Raw genomic sequence first — 23419 nt, forward strand, 5'->3', positions numbered from 1 at the left:
GTTTCAATGACTCTTTTACTCAGCTGGCCCACTTGTGCCTCCAATTTTCTAATGGAGGACCTTGTTTCATTCATGAAACTTACAGTGGCCTTAGATAGATCAGAGACTATATTTGCTAAGCTAGATGGATTCTGCTCAGAATTCTCTGTCTGTTGCTGAGTGGATGATGGAAAAGGCTTGCTATTGCTAAACCTGTTTCTTCCACCATTATTAAAGCCTTGTTGAGGCTTTTGTTGATCCTTCCATGAGAAATTTGGATGATTTCTTCATGAGGGATTATAGGTGTTTCCATAGGGTTCACCCATGTAATTCACCTCTGCTATTGCAGGATTCTCAGGATCATAAGTTTCTTCTTCAGAAGAGCCCTATTTAGTACTGTTGGATGATTCCTTCAATCCATTCAGACTCTGAGAGATCATATTGACTTGCTGAGTCAATATTTTGTTCTGAGCCAAAATGGCATTCAGAGTATCAATTTTAAGAACTCCCTTCCTCTGAGGCATCCCATTACTCACAGGATTCCTTTCAGAAGTGTACATGAACTGGTTATTTGCAACCATGTCAATGAGTTCCTGAGCTTCTGCAGGCGTTTTCTTTAAGTGAATGGATCCACCTGCAGAATGGTCCAGTGACATCTTTGATAACTCAGACAGACCATCATAGAATATATCCAGGATGGTCCATTCTGAAAGCATATCAGAAGGACACTTTTTGGTCAGTTCCTTGTATCTCTCCCAAGCTTCATAGAGGGATTCACCTTCTTTCTGTTTGAAGGTTTGAACATCCATTCTAAGCTTGCTAAGTTTTTGAGGAGGAAAGAACTTGGCTAAGAAAGCCGTGACCAGCTTATCCCAAGAGTTCAGGCTATATTTAGGTTGAGAGTCCAACCATACTCTAGCTCTGTTTCTTACAGCAAATGGAAAAAGCATAAGCCTGTAGACCTCGGGATTAACCCCATTGGTCTTAACAGTATCACAGATTTGCAAGAATTTAGTTAAGAACTGAAAAGGATCTTCAGATGGAAGTCCATGAAACTTGCAGTTCTGTTGCATCAAAGAAACTAATTGAGGCTTTAGCTCAAAATTGTTTGCTCCAATGGTAGGGATTGAGATGCTTCTTCCATGTAAATTGGAATTTGGTGCAGTAAAGTCACCAAGCATCTTCCTTGCATTGTTATTATTTTCGGCCATGTCTCCTTCTTTTTCGAAAATTTCTGTCAAATTTTCTCCAGAGAGTTGTGCTTTGGCTTCCCTTAGCTTCCTCTTCAGAGTCCTTTCAGGTTCAGGATCAACTTTAACAAGAATGTTCTTATCCTTATTCCTGCTCATGTGAAAAAGAAGAAAACAGAAAAGAAAATATGGAATCCTCTATGTCACAGTATAGAGATTCCTTTATGTGAGTAGAAGAAGAGAAATTCGAAAACCAGGAGGAAGAGAGGGTTCGAATTTTTAGATGAAGAGAAGTGTTAGTAAATAAATAAAATAATTAGAAAGAGATGAGGGGGAGAGAATTTCGAAAATTAAATAAATTAAAATAAAAGTATTTTTGTTTTTAATTTAAAATTAAAGTTAAAATTCGAAAACTTAAAAAAAGAAAAATTAAATTAAATTAAACTAAAATTTAAAACAAATAGTTAATTGAAAAAAATTTTGAAAAAGAGGAAGGTGATTTTCGAAAATTAGAGAGAGAATTAGTTAGGTAGTTTTGAAAAAGATATGATTGAAATAGTAAACTTTTAAAATCAAACAAAAAGTCAAGTAGTTAATTGAAAAAGATTTGAAAATTAATTTTTGAAAAGATAAGAAGTTAGAAAAGATTTTTAAATTGATTTTGAAAAAGATGTGATTGACATTTAATTTGAAAAAGATTTGAAAAGGAAATTGAAAAGATTTGATTTTGAAAATTAAAGTTGATTACTTGACTAACAAGAAACTAAAAAGATATGATTCTAGAGTTTAAAGATTGAACCTTTCTTACTAGTCAAGTAACAAACTTAAAATTTTTGAATCAATCACATTAATTGTTAGTAAAGATTTTGAAATTATGAAACAAAATGAGAAAAAGATTTTTGAAAATCAATTTGAAATTTTCGAAAATTATGAAAGAAAAATGAAAAAGATTTGATTTTTGAAAAAGATTTGAAAAAGATAAGATTTTTAAATTGAAAATTTGATTTGACTCATAAGAAATAACTAAATTTTAAAAAGTTTTGAAAAAGTCAACTCAAATTTTCGAAATTTATGAGTGAAAGAAGGGAAAGATATTTTTTTTTATTTTTGAATTTTTAATGATGAGAGAGAAAAATACTAAATTGAAACAAAACATAAAAATTATGAATCAAAACAACTAATGCATGCAAGAACACTTTGAATGTCAAGATGAACACCATGAACACTTTGAAGATCAAGATGAATATCAAGACTTATTTTTGAAAATTTTTAAGAAAAAAAAAACATGCAAGACACCAAATTTAGAAATTTTTAAACTTTAGACACTAACAAATTGAAAATGTATATGAAAAATAAGAAAAGATACAAAACATAAAATTGCAAAGATCAAACAAAGCAAATCATCAAGAACAACTTGAAGATTATGAAGAACACCATGCATGAGTTTCGAAAATTTTAAGAAAAATTAAAAAGATGCAATTGACACCAAACTTAAAATTTGACACAAGACTCAAACAAGAAACACAATATTTTTGGTTTTTATGATTTTATTAATTTTTTTGGTATTTTTTTGTCGAAACATATTTTGGGAAAAACGAAAAAAAAGAAAAAAATTTTTTGTATTTTTCGAAAATAAGAAATAAAAAGCTTAAAAATAAAATAAAATTACCTAATCTGAGCAACAAGATGAACCGTCAGTTGTCCAAACTCGAACAATCCCCGGCAATGGCGCCAAAAACTTGGTGCACGAAATTGTGATCATCAACAATGGCGCCAAAGACTTGGTGCTCTCAAACGTGAATCACACTTTGTCACAACTTCGCACAACTAACCAGCAAGTGCACTGGGTCGTCCAAGTAATAAACCTTACGTGAGTAAGGGTCGATCCCACGGAGATTGTCGGCTTGAAACAAGCTATGGTCACCTTGTAAATCTCAGTCAGGCGGATTCAATTGGTTATGGAGATTTAATAATTAAAAGATAAATAAACATGAAATAAAGATAGAGATACTTATGTAATTCATTGGTGAGAGTTTCAGATAAGCATATGGAGATGCTTAGTTCCTTCTGAATCTCTGCTTTCCTACTGCTGTCATCCAATCCTTCATACTCCTTTCTATGGCAAGCTGTATGCTAGGCATCACCGTTGTCAATGGCTACATCCTGTCCTTTCAGTGAAAATGGTCCAATGCGCTGTCACTGCATGGCTAATCATCTGTCGGTTCTCGATCATGCTGGAATAGGATCCATTGATCCTTTTGCGTCTGTCACTACGCCCAGCACTCGCGAGTTTGAAGCTCGTCGCAGCCATCCCTTCCCAGATCCTACTCGAAATACCACAGACAAAGTTTAGACTTTCTGGATCTCAAGAATGGCCGTCCATGGATTCTAACTTATACCATGAAGACTCTGATTAAGGAATCCCAGAGATACTCATTCAATCTAAGGTAGAATGGAAGTGGTTGTCAGGCACGCGTTCATAGGTTGGAAATGATGATGAGTGTCACGATCATCACATTCATATTGAGGTGCGAATGAATATCTTAGAATCGGAATAAGCTTGAATTGAATAGAAAAACAATAGTACTTTGTATTAATTAATGAGGAATAGCAGAGCTCCACACCTTAATCTATGGTGTGTAGAAACTCTACCGTTTAAAATACATAAGTGATAATGGTCCAGGCATGGCCGAATAGCCAGCCTCCCAAAGAGGGTTCAATCATCAAAACATGATCAAAAGATCGATCCGAAGATGTAAATACAATAGTAAAAAATCCTATTTATACTAAACTAGTTACTAGGGTTTATAGAAATGAGTAAATGATGCAGAAATCCACTTCTGGGAGCCACTTGGTGTGTGCTTGGGATGAGCATTGAGATTTACATGTGTAGAGGCTTCTCTTGGAGTTGAACGCCAGTTTGTAACCTATTTCTGGCGTTTAACTCCACTTTGCAACCTGTTTCTGGCGTTTAACTCCAGAATGCAACATGGAACTGGCGTTGAATGCCAGTTTGCGTCATCTAAACGCGAGCAAAATATGGAATATTATATATTACTGAAAAGCTATGGATGTCTACTTTCTAATGCAATTGAGAGCGTGCCATTTGGAGTTCTGTAGCTCCAGAAAATCCATTTTGAGTGCAGGGAAGTCAGAATCCAACAGCATCTGCAGTCCTTCTTCAACCTCTGAATCTGATTTTTGCTCAAGTCCCTCAATTTCAGGCAGAAAATACCTGAAATCACAGAAAAACACAAAAACTCATAGTAAAGTCCAGAAATGTGATTTTTATTTAAAAACTAATAAAAATATATTAAAAACTAACTAAATCATACTAAAAACTATGTAAAAACAATGCCAAAAAGCGTATAAATTATCCGCTCATCACTAATATGACAAGTATACCCGGTTGAGGCGTCATATGAGCCCGAAGGTGGGATAGAAAGAATGACCACGACTCTGCATTTTCACCTTCCACAAGTGCAAAAGCAATAGGGATGATGTTGGAGTTGCCATCCTGTGCAATCGCGATAAGCAGTGTACCACCGTATTTACCGTACAGGTGGGTCCCATTCACACTAACTAACGGCTTGCAATGTCGAAATGCCTCAACATATGGTGGGAATGTCCAAAACAAGCGATGGAAATAAGCTGTAGAGTAATCCAATTGCCCACCTACTCGAACAGGACTCGTCTTCAACACAGCCACACTACCCGGCATAGTCATCTGCAAGCCCAATACCCATCGTGGCAACTCATTATACGAATCTTCCCAGTCTCCGTAAATTTGTGCCACGGTCTTCTGTTTGGCCATCCAAACCCTCCTATACATCGGTCTGAACCCGAAGTGTGCTTCCGTGGTATTCTGCAGTACCTTAATCGACGTGGCAGCATCAGCTCTGATCAGGGGGCATAATGAAGGCCGATATAACATGATAATCAAGCTTTCTGTGGTCACTAGAGATCGATGTGGCTAGACAAGTATAAGGACCATTGTACGGTTTTACCTCCCAAATCCCTTTGCGTTGGCGGAGGTTGACCCGGATTAGCCATACGCAATCGCTCCCGAACTCCTTGCACTTGCCATAGTACTTGCGGTGATCTGACTCCAATACCTTGTACTCAACCCCGCGGCGAATGCTATAGGTCTTTCACGCTAAGCACGACTTCCTCTTTATCCTGAAACTGCTGACCGACCTGAAATTCAGCTACACCTCTTGCATTTTGCTAGTCTCTTGCCCCGAAGCCAACAGGTACAGAGGGATCCTCCTGAGGTGCCATGGCATCCAAGTCTAGAGCAGAGAAGTGCGGGGGGTACTGATTAGTACCTGAACTAGATGCACCCCCACCCACAGGTGAAGTCGTCCGTGGTGCCTCCTCCTCGCTATCATCAGCAGTAATCGTTGCGGGTTCCACATCATCATCATCATCATCCTGTAATGCATCCTCAACCCCATCGGGTGCTCCAACCTCTCCGAATACTGGAACACACGGAGGAGAACTGCAATTTAGATTGACGGCAAAGGATGGTGAAGCCACTAAATCTGGCTCGGGTGCAATCACCGGCACTGCTGACGAGGATCCAACAGGCAATGCACTAGAGCTGGCTAGATGTCCTGTGGAGTGCATATTCCTGTTCGAGCCTCCAGAACTAGATGCCACATCCACAAGTTTTGCCAACAACTCTGGAGTCCTCATCTTAGGAAACTGACGGCGACAATGAAACAGCACCTGCATATCTTTGTCACTGCTAATAACGAATGAATCATACTTTACATCATCACGTAACACAGAAATCGGAATTCGATAGAATAACTTCTCCACCCGTTTCACGCCATGCAGTCCTAGTCTCTGGAGTATAGTATTATTAAACTCAGCGAAATTGGTCAAAGGTTTGAGAAAAACACTTTGCGGGTCCTTGTCAGTGAACTTAATTCCTGATCGCGTTTTCTTCTTAATGGACCATCTATAGTGCACAAGAGCTACAAAACTCTCATCACTAGTCATTGTGAATCTCACTCTTCTATAAAATTTCGTATAGCAGCTCATTTTTATATACCTCAGTGCTTTGTAAATCAAAACATTTAAATTCGATTTGCTCTAACGTTGGTTGCATGTGTAAATCGAATTCGATTTACGTTCATTCCTAAATCGAATCTTAGATTCGATTTATGTTCATCTCTAAATCAAATTGATTTGATTCAATTTTAATTGAACTTCGTTTTTTACCTAATTCGAATTAATTTGATTCGATTTACTACATGTTTCACTAAATCAAATTCACTCAAATTGATTTATATAGAAATCTGGTTTGGGACTTTGACGATGCATTTTTTTTATTTGGAACATTCAGGACATATTAAAATGTATTGGAGTTAATCAAGTCATTTGTCCTAATAATAATGTAAGAGGTATAAAAATTAAGTTAGATATATAACATACTTTTGGTATATACAATAATGATGTTATGACTAAGTCATAGTTTAATAATTAAGTTCAACTAAGTTGATCCAATAACTTAACAATTGATAACCATAATTTTTAGTTAAAAAAAATACAAAAAAAAGACATAGTTAAATTTAATTACAAAAATAATTTATTTACTTAGTATTTTTGATATATTAAGTCTTTTATTTATAAAATTTAAAAAAAATCTAGATAAATTCGTACCAGATATATATATGATTTCTCATAGATATTTAAATTACGTGTTTTATGAATTCACATGCCCGAAACTAATATTTTTGAAATGACTTAAATTCATCTAAAAATTAGACCATAATAATGAAAGAATTTTAAATATTTTTAACATATTAGTATTTTAATAATTTTAATAGTTAGATTCTATTATAAAAAATATATATATAATATAATATATATTATATAAAATTAACCATTAAAATCACTGAAACACTTATATTTGACAAAAAAAATATTTATGAAGTGCCTTTTTCATTAACAAAGATGTTAGCACATTGAGAGTCGTAAAGAAGATAATATGTTAGATGCAAACGGTAAAAAAATTGTTACGAAAAGAAAGGATGGACGAAAGAATTTTCTGCTATTATTTTATGGCAGTCGTTTTCAACCCCTACCACTAAATGTTCTTCTACTCTACTCACTTTTATTTTCGTATTTGTCTACTTCTCTGCATGTATACTATACAGACAGACACAATAAAATCGTAAGAAAAAGAGAAAAAGAAAAAGAAAATCAAGGAAAGAACTCTTGTTAATTAATTAAATTAATTTGACAAGCCCCTTTTTAAACCCGCAGCCGCCCAGAACAGCCACCCAAATTGCAATCTCTCTCCCCCCCCCCCCCTCTCTCTCTCTCACTCACTCACAGGAAATACCATCAATACATACACTATACACAAAAAAAAAAAACACTCCTCCAATCACCCCCCAAGAGAATCCCATAAAAACAATTATACCATTATCATCAGCACCACCGTCAACAACATCAGCAACATCTATCATCAATCAAACAAGAAGAATAACAAACAAATTAAGCCATATTCCAGCAAATGTTCCCACACTTTCTTCTTCTTCTTGCACATCAGTACTCCTCCCACTATTTCATTCCTCTCTCTCCATCTCTCCCTTGACGAGGAGTTATTACCCTATCCAAACCCATAAACAGCCCTAAAAGCTGAGAGCAAGTGAGTGAGTGGGACAGCAAAAATAAAAGAAAATTAGAGAAACCAAAGCAATAATCCACCAAGAAATAAATTAAGAAAAAAGAAAATGTCTCTTGAAGAGTCTCTAAGATCTCTCTCCCTTGACTACCTCAACCTGCTCATCAACGGCCAAGCCTTCAGCGACGTCACTTTCCAAGTCGAAGGCCGACTCGTCCACGCCCACCGCTGCATCCTCGCAGCACGCAGCCTATTCTTCAGGAAATTCTTTTGCGGCCCGGACCCTCCGTGCGGGCTTGACCCGGTGGGCGCTTCCAGGGGAAGCCCGGGTCCGACCACAACGGGCTCGTCGAGGTCCCCGGCGGGGGTGATCCCGGTGAACTCTGTCGGTTACGAGGTGTTCTTGCTGCTTCTTCAGTTCCTTTACAGCGGCCAGGTGTCCATCGTGCCTCAGAAGCACGAGGCCCGGCCCAATTGCGGTGAGAGGGGTTGCTGGCACACGCATTGCACCTCAGCCGTTGATCTCGCCCTCGACACTCTCGCTGCCGCTAGATACTTTGGCGTTGAACAGCTTGCATTGCTCACTCAGGTCTCTCTCCTGTCTGTTTCCGAACATCCATTTTTCTCTCCTCTTTTATTTATGTTTATTATTATTGGAATGGGAACAAAAAGGGACGGAGGCGGGGAAACTTGGTTTTGTTAGTTGTTGGAGTCGTTTATTTACCAATTGTTTTCTCTTTCTCTCTCTGTCTATCTGCCTCAGTGTCTCTCTGATTTGCGTGACCAGTCGTATGTTTTTCTGGGTCTTGGGAATTTGGACTGTTGCTTGCTGCAAGAATAGGAGGGTCTGGTTTTTGGGAAGTGGGAATAATGGGTGCTTTCTTTTCCCTTCCTTTTCATTCTATTTTATTCTGATTGATTATGATTTTCTTTAGGGAAAAAAAAAAAAAGAAATCTTTGGGTTATGATGGGTGATTGATGGAGGTAGTGAACTTGGATTTTGGATTCTGGATTTTGCAGCCGTTGGTTTTATGATCCCTCTAATCAATTCTGCTGTAGTTTTCTCCTTCCTCTCAATCCCTCCGATTTAAGTAATGATCTTTGAAGCTTCTTATTTTGTTTAAACTTGTCTGCGGCCTTCTCTTATAATATAATTTTGTTTGTGTTGGTCAATGTTAGTTTGACGTCCGTTGATTTCATGCGCCATATTTTGGAGACCAAAACATGAAAAAGGAAACAAAGAAAAGAAAGTTTTACTCGAATTGGTGTTTATGTTTCTCAACCAGTTACTACCCATTACGATGCACTCTAAAGTTTTTCCAAATTTAGGTGCATGATGATAAACATTGGATCCAGTCTTGTCTTCCACACACCAAACAGTGAAGCACCCACGAGATCTTTCCCAAACGCACTCACTTTCCTCATTTAGGTTCTTAGCATAAACCACATCAAAAGAAAGGTTCTGCCTCTTGAACGTAATTCCGGCAAACACATCTATCAAACATCCCATCCCATACTCTCCCCTTCCCTTTATTTTCCATTTCTTTTGTTAAACCAAATTATACCATACATAGAATGCATTATTTTCTTTCTTATAAAACGTATAAAACAAACGAAAAATATTACACGTATTGTATTTCTATTAGTCTTGATCTCTTATATACTCCTTTTATTTTTATATTAAAAATATAATAAAATAAAAAAATAAAAATAATATAAATACCCTTTCAAATAATGCAAATTAGTCCTCTTACCTGGTCAAAATTTTTTTATAAATATTTTAAATCTATATATACAGTGATAGTAAGAGTAAATAATATATTTTAACTAGTTGGACGCATAATAAAAATTAGTTACAAAATTAATTGAGATATAAAATATATATTAAAAATAAATTAAACAAATACGTATTTATACATGATGATTAATTTAGCAATTAAATTTTTTTTATGCATTTTTTAATATTTTTATGTAGCCTTGTGATCATTCTATGGCTGTAAATACCTATTATTAACAATGCTAGCTTTATTTGGGTGGGTTTTCGCAGAAACAACTAGCAAGCATGGTAGAGAAAGCGTCAATTGAAGATGTGATGAAGGTACTGTTGGCATCGAGAAAGCAAGAAATGCAGCAGTTATGGACAACGTGCTCCCACCTAGTGGCCAAGTCAGGCCTCCCACCTGAAGTCCTTGCCAAGCACCTCCCAATCGACCTCGTTGCCAAGATCGAAGAGCTCCGCCTCAAATCCTCCCTCTCTCGCCGCTCCCTCATCCCATCTCCATACCACCACCCTCACCACCACCACCACCATGATCTCACGGTCGTCGGGGATATCGAGGACCAAAAGATTCGCCGGATGCGACGGGCCCTCGATTCCTCTGACGTAGAGCTCGTAAAGCTCATGGTGATGGGCGAGGGTCTCAACTTGGACGAGGCTCTCGCCCTTCACTATGCAGTGGAGAATTGCTCCAGGGAGGTCGTCAAGGCCCTTCTAGAGCTCGGCGCTGCGGACGTCAACTTCCCGGCTGGACCAGCAGGGAAGACGCCGCTCCACGTAGCTGCCGAAATGGTGTCCCCCGACATGGTGGCCGTTCTACTCGACCACCACGCCGATCCTAACGTGCGTACTGTGGACGGCGTCACCCCTCTGGATATCCTCAGAACCCTAACCTCCGATTTCCTCTTCAAAGGTGCGGTTCCTGGTCTCACACACATTGAACCCAACAAGCTAAGGCTGTGTTTGGAGCTCGTTCAATCAGCGGCACTCGTTCTTTCGCGAGAAGAAGGGAATGCAAACCCTCCTTCTTCAGCAACAGCAATATATCCTCCTCCACTTAGCACCGATCATCATCAGGACCATAGTGGGAACTTGGATTCGAGACTGGTGTACCTTAACCTTGGTGCTTCCGGTTCCGGACAAATGGGTAGTGGTGGTGGTGACGAAGATAGTAGCAGCCACAGTAGCCATAACCAGAGAGAAGCCATGAACCGTCATGGGTCGCAAGGTGGTGGATGTGACCCAACAATGTACCACCATCATCACTCTCATCATGACTACTAAATCTTCCTGCTACCTATAACAAAGAGGTATACTATTCTGCTATAGCTAGCTTCTTAGCTGGCTCGAAATTTCTGAAAAATTTCTGACATGTTATGGTTAATTAATTTAGGTTGGTTATTAAAATTTGACAAGGACTATAGAGTACCTAAGGGTCGCATTATTTACTCTCTTTCCGTACTATCTTGGATATCTAATGTTTTATTTTTGTTAAAAAACATTCCTTTTTATAAAATTACCAAAGAGTTCGAGTATGATGGTAACGAAAATAAATTTCTATATTTAACTACTTAATTTTATTTCCAAAATTCAATGTTGCATTTTTTTTATATTCAATATATATATTATAACACTAAATTTTAAATTAAGAATACGTACTTTTATATATTTTAATATTGTAAATTATATTAATTTAAATTTAAGTTTATTTTAGATATTTGAGATATTTTAATTATAAATTTTATTCTCGTATGTAATTTATTATTTAGAATAATTATTTGTTTCAAAATTTGTTTATAATTATTTTACACCATAATAATTAAAAATATGGCTTACTTTTCAATATATAACATTATCTTTACATATGGTGGTGTAGAAGGTGAATTGCACAAAAATTCGTGATTTACTGAGTTATGGTGAACTAACAATTCGACGGGAGCCAAATTATTTTGCATAATTTGTTTCAGTGTTTTCACAATTCGTTCCAACGAATTCCTTTTAAAAATATTTTTAAAAATATAAGAATACAATTCATTTCTAAAAAATTTCTTTTAAATTCTTTTAAAAAGTACAATTTGTCCTCGGCATATTGTTTTTTTATTTTCTTAAAAAAAAAAAATACAATTTACATCTAAGAATTGCTTTAAAAAAATTTTCAATTCTTTACAAAAGTAAAAAAAAAAAATTACAATTCACTCTAGAGTTTTGTTAGTTTTGAATTTGCCCTCGTATTTTCAAAAACACAAATAAATTGCAATTTTGGAATTGTGTTCAATTTTATATAATATAAAATTTTTTTGCGTCATTATTCATTTGTTATAATATCCTTATATTTTAACATATATATTATTGACAAATTTATTTTTTATATTTTTTATATTTTTTATATAAACTATTAGATCTATCATCTAATAACCTTAATGGACTATATTAGTGGATCACTAATGTGTGTCTTGCGTTATATTTGATAGATATCTTGTTAGTATATGCTCCAATTACATATTTTAAAAATATCATAAAAAATATTTGACTAAATATTTTTAAATTAAATAAAATTTTATATTTTTACTATTTTGAATAAATTAAAATTTAAATATTTGTATTATTATACTTTTATACGTGTCTTACTACATGAAAAAAAAAAAAAATAGATATTAGAAATTTTATTTAACAAATTTAAAATATGCATCTATTTGATTTTTAATACAGTTATAAAAAAATTATTATTTAGAGAAAATGATCAAATTAGTCTTTGAAAAAATATTCATTCTCCAAATTAGTTCTTGAAAGATATTTTTAATTAAATTGATCTTTCAAATATTTTAAGTTAATCATTTTAGTATTTCTATCACTTCCGTTATTAAAGATAAAAATTTATTGATGTAACTTATACAAACATTTAATTATGTATATGTTATATTATTACTTAACGTGCAACATTAATAAATTTTGGTACTGTCAACAAAAAAATGACAGAAAAACTAATACAATTAATTAAAATTTTTGAAAAATAAATTTGATTAAAAAAACTTTTGGAGATTAATTTGAAGAATGAGTGCTTTTTTATGGACAAATTTGACCATAAACTTTTATTATTTTGTCATTTGTTTTTTTATTTTATATTGAGAAAAGGACATTGACCATGATACTATTGGAGTGATGAATGGAGCTGAAATTTGTTTTCTTTTTGTCAGTTTAAATAGTAGTGTTCACTAAGTCCTCTCTCATCACTCATCAGTTACTAATTTTTTTTTTCTTTTCTCTGTGGTGTTTTCTTTTGTAGGCCTTTCAATTGGTCACCATTCGAAGTGTGGTTTCATAGGAGAACGGATGATGGATGAGGATATGCGACAAGGAGAATCTAATCAGTTTAATTTTTATCTTTTCGACTGTATAACCAGCAGAGGGGGTGCCTGGAAGAGACCCAGGTCAATCTTTTCAATCTTGCTTCACCTGTCATCTTTTTTTTTTTTTTTTTTTTCTATGATGATTATTATTACTGATGATATGTTTAGCTAATGTCACGGCCAATTTAATTAATGTGATGATAATTATTTTGGCTCATTTTTGTAATTTCAATTCTTGTCCAATCACCTTGCATACACCACTACTTTAATTAGTTTCTTAAGTTAAAATTAGTTTAATCTAGTAACTACCATTTTATGGTGTACTTTTGAGTCAGACTTGTTTAATTTAAAAATTTACATACATGCCATTATCTTAATATAAAGCTGATATATAAAAATGGTTAAATAATTTTATAAATAATTTTTAATTATTAATTTTACATAAAAATAATTATATGTGAATTTTTATCTATTGCATGATTTGTTTTTATAACGCTATATAATTTTCTTTATTGTTCTGATTAGCCATACGTGTATGTAGGCCATTGATGGTAGGATCCATTGTTTTCTTAATTAAAAATATGGTTAAGGACAAATTGATTAGTTGTCTTGCTTGAATGCAACAATGAGTGTGACCACGCACACATACATGTCAAGTTAAATAAAATTGGCACTACGTATATTCTCCCCCTTGTAATTCTCTCTTTGTCCCTTGCCTTTTTTAGGTCTCTTCAGAGAAGGGAAAAACAATCTTTACAGCTAGATCACTATTACATCTCTATATTAGCAATAATTTCTTTACTTATTGTTATTTATTTTGTCTACATTCATAATTATTAGAGATGTGGGTTTGGAAATATTCTTAGGATTTATTTATTTATAATTTCTTCCATACATATAGTTTATATGTGTCCAGAATCTTCTAATAAATAATGTCTAAAAATATTATTGTTATATTGTCTCAACCCTAATAGTTAGTAATTATGTACTGATATTTTCAAAAATATTTAAGAGATAATATAAATCAGTCTAAAATTAATTTAAAATTATTTTATTTAATATTCATCAATTATTTCTATAATAAATAGATAATATTAGGAATAATAAGTATGATATTTTTTTTTTTACAGTATCTTGTGCCAAGTTTTATATCTCTGGAGTTAATGTTATATTTCTTAAGAAGCATATGTGTCTGTTCTTATTTACAATTATTGATGTATCTTGTACATAAATTTTTTATATATTTCTTTTAGTGTATATATACCAATTGCTACTCTTGGGAAATAGTTTCCTAACACGAACTTCCACTTCTATTATTACTGAAGTTATAGGAATATGTATGGAACGGATTGCATCTTCTCAAATGAGTTTTATTGAATTTAGGGTATGTATATAGTTATATTTTCTTTGTTTATCACTTTACATGTTTTCTTATTTTAGGATTTGTACTTCAATTTCGTGATAATTTTGTGTGTTTCAGATAGAGTTTAAGGGAGTTCGATTTGTCAAGTAGCATTGAGCCATATTGGTCGGTCCTATGGCTAAAATTACATTAATAAAGTTTCGTATATGACTAGTGTCTGCTGTATAAATTTTGAAAATAAAATAATACCATTTTTGTTACTTTAAAAAAAATGGTTTGGATTCACATACATATCTATTAATTAATTTCCTCATGTTAATATTGTAGCATGCTTGTTATGTATATTCTACCTTAATTTACGCTCTCCATAATGATGATAACATAGTAATTACTGAAATAATTAATACTACATAAATTAGATGTTAACTAATTAGGTTATTTCCAGAAATAATATTATAATAAACTCTTGAATATGAGTTTCTTAACTAGCGTACAAATGATTAAAGTAAATGTTTAGCTAACATGTGTCTTTAAAAGCATAAGTCAACGATATTAACTAAAAAAATATAAAATTTTAATTTAATATATTTATTAAAATAAAAATTTAAAATTTTTTACTAATAGTAACTTTAACTTCTGTATTTTAGGCACATGTTAGTTAAACCATTAAAGTAACATGTATTGTGTATTAAAGATGGTATAATATGTTAGTGTTCCACAAGTCAGGATCTTTGTTCCCACTCACTGCATGTATAAAGTAGTGACATTTCTGATGTAATGTTCTAAGTTACTTTTAGCCATCGAATTAAATGCTTAGAATTCATGTACTTATACTTATTCCATGACAATTTAATGTTTATGATGAACATTGTCTGCTTAGCTAGATAATTTGTAGGACATATACATGCATGGACACTAACTAGGGTTAAATACATGATTTTAGACAAATCTCAAAAATGGTTGCAGTACATAGCATGTCTATATGCCTTTTTGTACCAACACATAGTGCGTATGCTCCTTTCTCTTAATCTAATGATACTACATATATTTATAAAAAAATATTATTTGTATATAAATATATGTAGTGTTTAATTTATTTTTAATATATATTTTATAAAAATAATTGATTTTTGTATACACTTAGCATACTTGTTATTTATATATGCTGATTTGTGTCAAAGGATTTTGCTTTACATTATTCAGCTCCCAGAAGCTCATATTCGAAATGCTTAGCAAAATTAAGACGTATATCTCCTTGCATTGTAGTGGGGGATATAAATGGGAGTACTCATCACCAACCTTTTGGATAGTGATGATAATGGAAGTCATGAATTAATGGTCTAGAAAGATTCAAATAGTAGTTCCTCCTTCCAATATGCCTGTCTTTTTCACTCTCTTTTGTTGTATATATAGTGTTCATACAATTTGCGCATTGTGTCTGTTCCTTTGTTCTTGTATACATACTTGATTGGAAACTTGACTCTCATTCCATGATGAGAGGGACTTCATATACATATATGATCTTCTTATTCACTAAAGATATGATTCTTTTAACGACTCATTAAGTAGTGTATATCAATTGTAGATTATATATAAAACTAACTTATCATAAGATTACAAATATTAGGTCAAATGTCGCATGCATTTTTGAAAGAAAAATGTTAGAGGGTGATATTTTTTATCATCAATATTATTTAACACTTACCAGCTGACACTATTTTTATCTATTAAGGTTTATGGTTTAAAGTGTATGATTTAAAATTTAGTAATTAGAGTTTACAGTAATAATTTAATCAATTATTGTCTAAAACTAATAAATTTTGTTAATTATGTAGCAATATTTTTTTGAAACATAGGAGAGTTAATGTTATGTTATAACTTAAGTTTTACGCATCATGCTAAGATATGCAATTTATAAATAAAAGTGTGATATGTAATATTATAGTACTAAATTTTCTAGAAAAATTACTTTAATTTGACCGTCGTTTATTTTTATTTTAGTGATAATTAAAATAATTATTAATAATATATTTACTGATAATTAGACATTAATCGTCTTATACTTTATCGTTAAAAGACTTTAATTGATAAAGACTATTTTAATGATAACAAAAATTATATTATTGTTATTATAACATATAGTGATAAAAATAAATATATAATTATCACAAAAATATAAATTAAATAAGATATATAATAGCTATTATGTTATTGTTATTAAAAATAATTTTTTATTGTAGTGTATAAAAATGAGTATATAACTTATGTATTTTTAGAAAAAATATATATTATAAAATATAAAATTATTTATGTATTTTTATTTATTAGTTTAAGTTTTTATAACAATCTAGCAATTCTATGACTTTTATTTATAGATATTAATTTGTTTTTGTTTCCTTTGTTTTTTTATTTGTAGCGTGGTATCACTTATAAATATCATCACAACAAGACAACTGAGATAGTTAACATTTGACAAATCTGATCTTAATAAATATTTTAATTCAAAAAAGAGCTAAAATTATTTAATGACTAACAGTTTATAACGTATAAGCAACACCAATAATACAAGATTTTTAATTTAGAGTTTAAACAATTTCTTTTGGTAGAAAAATTATGGGACAGAAATGAATCTTTTTAATTCTTTTTCTCAATTATTGTAAAGTACGAGATTTCACTATATACTTCTTAAATTAATAAAAAATTACAATTAAAAAAATAATTAAAAGAATTGAAAACATCCATTCCGGAAAAAGAAAAAAATTACCGAAGGAGTAGAGATCGACTGAATAATGATATGATTTTAACCCGGTCTTCCATGGGCATTTTCCATACCTTTGGTTTAGTATATACCTCTTGCCCTTTGTTGGTCACCCAAAGTAGTAACACAAGTTGAAAGCATATAATCCAAATCAATCAAAATCAAAATCTCTTCTTATATATCCCACTTTTTGTTTTCTTTTTTCCTTTTTTATTTTTAACATTTGCATCACCAATCTTCTGCTTTCCTTCTAACAAAGCAAAACATGTGGTTTTCCGGCTTCCACATCTATCCCTTTCAATAATTCTCCGCAAAATCTGGTTTGCAAATTCCATTGGCCTAATCAGTGCTGACGTGTAAATGCAAGTGTATGACTTAGCTTGTGCATAATTGCTCGCTATTGGTAAACTATATTATCATGTTATTGTTAGTGTATATACCAAATTAATTGGTGGTGTCAATTACCTTTTTATCCTCCTTGCTCTTTTTCCTTATTATTAGATATATCTTGAAAGTTCATATATCTATCTATTAATATATAATAAATAATTAGTACATATTTTTTTTTGACAACTGTACAACATCTTTATTTGACAAGTATATAATTTATTTAGTTGCCAAATGGCAACAAGAGATAACAAGTAATAGAGTAAAATATTTGGATAAAAAAGACTTTACAAACCAAATAAATACAAATTATTCAAAGTAAACATTTTATAAAAGAAAAAAAATGCTACATCAACTTTTTAAAGATATCATTTAAATAGTCTGGCCCATATTTTGAGAAGTAAGCATTTTATAAAAAATATATCTCTTTATCACTTTCTCCTCATCAACTTCACGCAGAACCTGAAAAAAAAAAATAAAAAAAAAATTTAATTTAGTAATTAATGTCAAACCAAAAAATTTTTAATAGCATTTCAAAGTATATGTTGTTAGGATATGGGAGGTTTCAAATAAATACAATAAAAAAAAGATTGAGCCAATTGAAATTATTCTCCAAGATGCAAAGGTATCATTTTCGTAATAAAATATGTTTTCTTTTTATTTATTGTTGATATTTTTATAGTGGTGTGATACATATATAAAACAGTCAAAATACATTACTTATTTTGGTAGAATCCATTGCACTATTCCCAAGGGGTTAGTAAAAAAATGACGTGGTGCTATTTTCGAGTTTCAGATGTACACTAATTTTGGTGTGTTCGACAATAAGTACTATAAGGAGAAGAATGATGTGAGTAGGATAGTGTTGACATTCTCCGAGAGGACTTTGGTCAATCATGTAAGAAGCCAAGCTTTCTCCTTGAGGCTTTCTGCCTTAAATCCTATGTGGATCTTCTAACTACTAACAAATTATCAGATTCTAAAATATTTGGTCAATGTCATATATACTTATAGGGTAGATTATGCATTTAAAAAATTTTTGTTTATGTTCCACAGAAGCTAATACCGCTGTTAATAAGTGTAGATCTGATCGGCGAGGTTGTTAGTAAGGAAGATCCTAGGAACTTGATCACTAGCAAAGGGAAGGAGACTAAGTGTTTAGTTATCATCCTTCAAAACCTCGAGTATGTATTATATGCACATTTAAAGGTTTAAGTTAAAATTATTTTCTTGACAACTTATGGTGATAGAATCTTATCCTTGGTTGTGTTATACTTAGGAATAATAGGATCAATTGCATTTTGTTTGGTGAGTCAGTTGACCATCTCCTACCGCACCTTGAAGAGGAGAGACCTGAACCACTTATTGTTGTGTTGCAATATTTTAAAGCAATGAGGTGGAATAAGAAAATATCGGTGCAAAGCAACTTTGAAATCTCGAAGGTCCATATTAATCCCGAATTAACAAAAGTCATCCAATTCAAGAGCAAGTTAGTGGTTTCGATTTTCTATATGTTTTGATTTAGGAAAAAGGTAAAAATTTCAGTTTTATCTAAAATTTTGTGACCATTAATGATTGTAGGTTAAGTAGTCCTACCGCATGAAGTTCGACCAGGATCAGCCAGGTGTTATCTCCTAATACATGGTCTGCCTTAGACGAGTTAAAACACAGAAATGTGGCTGTCAAGATAGTATAAGAAGATCTTAATTCCACGGAGGTCTAATGTGGCTAAAATTTACACAATTAATTTTGATATTGATGTGAGGATTTATACCGGTTCAAAATTTAACAAAATAATTTCGTTGTGAGCATAGCCCAAACCGACAATCGATCCTCAAATCAAAGTTTAAGTTTTGGTTGTCACAAGTCTAACCCAATAAAAGTAACCGAGTGTATTAGTCCGGGGTCGTTCTCCCTAGGAATCACAATCGAGTGCTCAAGTATTGGTTATAAGATGCAACGGGTTGGGTTGATAAAAATGCAAGAAAATAAATGGCAATAGAATAAATTCAAATAACTAAAGAGAGCAAGTAATAAAGAGAGACATTCATGGCAAGGATTGAGAATCTAGGCTTTCTATCCTAGTCATTAATTATCATATAACAATAATTATGAAGAGCTAATCCTCTTTAGTCATCTCCAACAAAGGAAGAAGGTATAATATTATCTTTACTTGAGAGAAAGTCAAATAAAACTAGTTAACTCAATCTAAAAGTCCTAATCAACTCACTAATTGAATTAGTAAGAGATTAGAGTCAATGGAAATAATATTAACTAACAACTCTAGATCACCAATATAAGTTGGGTCTTAATGACTCAAGATTGCCTAATTTCTCTTTCCAAGTCAAGAATGTTCAAAAAGCTACTCTAACATCCAACCAAGCATTTTGTCAAACACTTGAAAAGCATAAAAGGAAAGCATCATAAATTGCAAGAAATAATAAATTCTACGACTACCCAAAGCAAGGAATCAACAATAACAACTAAGGAAAGCACATTAAACATGAAATACCTCAAAATTGCATTAAAGAGAATGAAAATTAACAAGAGTGCATGAACAAAAAAGTAACCAAAATGAGAAATTAATAGAAAGAAATAGGAAAATCAAGACAATAGAACAAGAAATTGTAAAGAAAATAAGATGAAAGCAAAAATTAAACCTTAAATTTAAGAGAAATTACCCTAATTCTACCCTAATTCTAGAGAGAAGAGGGAGCTTCTCTCTAGAAACTACCTAAAGCATCATCCTAACCTAATCTAATTACTCTCCTTTTGTCCAATTTTCAATTCTGCATGAAATAGCCTCAGAAATGAGTTGGATTTGGGCCTGGAAAGTTCAGAAATTGCCCCCAGCGAACTCACTTTAATAAGGTCACATGATCAGCATCACGTATGCGCGTGGATGACGCGTGCGCGTCGCTGGCAGATTCCCTCCTCACGCGTACGCATGGGTGATGCGTGTGCGTGACCATGAATGTCCTACTCAAGTGTACGCGTGGATGACGCGTGCACGTGGCCTTGAATTCTCCCAATACTCATTTCTTCATGAATTCTCCCATTTATATGCTTTTTTCTTCACTTCTTCCAATCAATCCTTACCTTATAAATCTGAAATCACTCAACAAACATATCAAGGCATCGAATGGAATTAAAATGAATTAAATTTAGCTATTTTAAGGCCTAAAAGGGATGTTTTCACTTTTAAGCACAAATTTAGGGAGAATTACAAAACCATGCTATTTCATTGAATAAATGTGAGAAAAGTTGATAAAACCCACCAAATTCAACATAAGATAAACCATAAAATTGGGGTTTATCAAACCTCCCCACACTTAAACTAAGCATGTCCTAATGCTAAACTCAAGAAAGAGGCAAAGGGTATCAACATTTATTCAATGCAAATAAACTATCTAAATGCAACCTATCTACATCCAATCTATCTAAATGAATGTAACTACTTGGTCAAAATAAATCAATTTCCATGAAAGCATATATGAACACAAGGGCTAAAGGTATTAACAACCAAATCAAATCCACAATTGATTTGAGTTATTGAAAAGAATTTACAAACTTGCAAGAAAAGAGATGATCATAGGTGAAAACAAGATTAGACATAGATCGAAGAAGAAGAAATAGTACTTTTATTAATTCATAGGACTCAGCAGGGCTCCTCCCCTCAACCTAGGAGGTTTAGAAACTCATACTGAGGTGTACAACAATAGTGAAAACGAAAATAATGAGAAAATTGATGAAAAAGTGTTGATGATGATCCAAAAGTGTGAATAACATGAATCTAATCCCTTAAATACTAAACTAATGACTAGTAAGGGTACAACAGTCTTTTTAGTGCTAAAATCCACTTCTAGGGCCCACTTGGTAAGTGTTTGGGCTGAGCTTGAAGTGGTCCACGTGCTATGAGGTATTCTGGATGTGGAATGCCAGCTAGGGAGTCATCTCTGGGCCTTTGGACATTGGGCTCAGCTTCCTTGGGCGCTGGACGCCAGAAAAGGTAGGAAGTTGGCGTTGGGTGCTAGTTTTGGGCCTTTTGATCCGAAACAATATATAGACTATTATGTATTGCTGGAAAGCTATAGAAGTCAGCTTTCCATAGCCGCTAAGAACACCCCATTTGAACTTCTATAGCTCTAGAAAATCCATTCCGAGTGCAGCGAAGTCAAATCTGGACAGCATCTGCAGTGCTTTCTCTGTCTCTGAATTCGACTTCTGCTCCATCTCCTCAAATTCAGCCAGAAAATACCTGAAAAGGTACAAAAATACACAAACTGAAAGTGGAATCCAAGAATGTGAAATTAACACTAAAACCTGTAAAAACTTAATGAAAACTAAATGAAACCTGTTAAAAAGTATATGAAAACTAAGTCAAAAAGCGTATAAAATATCAACTCATCAAAACTCCAAGGTCAAAACATACATTTTTGCTAGCGTTACCAACGCTGGTGATGCCAGTGCCAATGCCAGGGTGGGCATGTCCAGCGTTAACAATGCCAACGCTGCCCTAATAATGTCTTCAACAAATGCATGGAAAGATTGGGGCAGTGTGCGTACGCACAACCTAGTGTGTGTACGCACAAGAGGAAAATTGGCAGATATGCGTATGCACAAGTCAGTATGCATGCGCACACAAGGTAGCATTGGCAACGTTGATAACGCTAGTGGTAACGTTGATAACGCTAGTAGTAACGTTATGAAAAGGGCCTGAGTTTTCCTCACTTGCTTCAACTAAGGCCAAGGGCCCACATCTAGAGACTTGAAGACTCACTTGAAGTTAGAGAAGTAGTATAAATAAGTGGAGTTTTAAACTCCAAAAGGGGTGATCCCGGATTGGAAACTTTTCACTAATCATTAGCTAGATCTACTTTTCTCTCTTCTCTTTTTGCTTGTACTTAGTTTACTTTTCATGCACTTGTACTTTGCTTCTGGGTTTTCTAGAGCTATGACCAACTAAACCCCACTTCATTGGGGGAGGAAGCTCTATTATAATTTGATGGATCAATAGAATTCTTATTTCCTTCTTCTTTTCATCTCTCTTTGATTTGCTTGAAAGATTTCGTGCTTTATCCAATTATTCAATTGTATTGGAAGAGAGATTGAATATACATGGATTCCATTGGAACCTTGGAAGTGGAATAATAGAATCATGCTAGAAATTCTTTCTCATACTGGACTAGATTGGGTGTTGGTCAGATATAGTGACATATAATCCTTCCGATGCTTTGATCTAGAAAGGTGTGTGGTATAATCAGTGACCAAGCTTCATCTCTTCTCATGAGCAATTAGATCAAGGAATTGGCAATTGTTCAAGTTTAAAGAGATTGAATTGCCAAGAAATTGGGGTTCAATCACTCATGATTTCCAAGAGATTAATGATGTTCCATGATTGAAGAAGAGATGAGATTACATTGATTCGGAGAATTTAATATATCCTAAACCCAATGATCCTCTTTATTCTCATTTATCCCTTTTTTTATTCTGTTTGTCTACTTTTATATTCATAACCCCCTTCCTTTTTAAATTTCCAGTCATTTAATTCCTCTTTACTTTATGCAATTTATATTTCACGTAATTTACAATTCCGTAATTTAATTTCAGTCATTTACTTTAAACCATTTACATTTCCCACCATTTAAATTCTTGCAATCAAATCTCATTAATGCTTTGTCCAACTAGATTTTCCATTTGACTAAAATTGCTCAATCAATCAATCCCTGTGAGATTCGACCTCACTCTTGTGAGTTTTTACTTGACGACAATTCGGTATACTTACTGAAAGAAAATTGTAGAGATACAAATTCTGCACATCACCTTTTCTTTTCCTTGAGGATTCTCCAGTTTTTGGTGCCATAGAGATAAGGAACTAGGAGGTAAAAATGGAGCTTTTCCAACACCAAACTTAAGGACTTTGCTCGTCCTTGAGCAAAGAGTGATAAAAGAAAAGAAAAATAGTAGGAGAAGAGAGA

General features: G+C 33.2%; 2 protein-coding genes and 1 non-coding gene across 3 annotated transcripts; 2 read left to right on the forward strand and 1 right to left on the reverse strand.

The window, feature by feature from the left end:
- Window positions 1-689: 689 nt before the first annotated feature.
- Window positions 690-797, forward strand: LOC148574696 (small nucleolar RNA R71). The gene has a single exon (XR_015906796.1). It is a non-coding gene; the product is annotated as a small nucleolar RNA R71 (small nucleolar RNA).
- A 3745-nt stretch (window positions 798-4542) lies between these two features.
- Window positions 4543-5103, reverse strand: LOC148574697 (uncharacterized). The gene has a single exon (XM_088505934.1). The coding sequence runs from the start codon at window positions 5101-5103 to the stop codon at window positions 4543-4545; it is 561 nt and encodes a 186-aa protein (XP_088362060.1).
- A 2410-nt stretch (window positions 5104-7513) lies between these two features.
- LOC107625400 (BTB/POZ domain and ankyrin repeat-containing protein NBCL-like) lies at window positions 7514-13233 on the forward strand. The gene is made up of 3 exons (XM_016328029.3): window positions 7514-8398; window positions 9857-10896; window positions 12870-13233. The coding sequence occupies exons 1-2, from the start codon at window positions 7919-7921 to the stop codon at window positions 10868-10870; spliced, it is 1494 nt and encodes a 497-aa protein (XP_016183515.1). The 5' UTR covers window positions 7514-7918; the 3' UTR covers window positions 10871-10896; window positions 12870-13233.
- Window positions 13234-23419: the final 10186 nt, after the last annotated feature.

The sequence above is a fragment of the Arachis ipaensis genome, chromosome B2 (assembly GCF_059453495.1).
Source record: "Arachis ipaensis isolate K30076 ecotype BB chromosome B2, ASM5945349v1, whole genome shotgun sequence".
NCBI classification, from domain to species: domain Eukaryota; kingdom Viridiplantae; phylum Streptophyta; class Magnoliopsida; order Fabales; family Fabaceae; genus Arachis; species Arachis ipaensis.

Coding starts and splice junctions, on each gene's coding strand:
- LOC107625400 (XM_016328029.3), top strand. CDS start 7,919: ATGTCTCTTGAAGAGTCTCTAAGATCTCTCTCCCTTGACTACCTCAAC. Junction 8,399..9,856: donor AGCTTGCATTGCTCACTCAG/GTCTCTCTCCTG, acceptor GGGTTTTCGCAG/AAACAACTAGCAAGCATGGT.
- LOC148574697 (XM_088505934.1), bottom strand. CDS start 5,103: ATGTTATATCGGCCTTCATTATGCCCCCTGATCAGAGCTGATGCTGCC.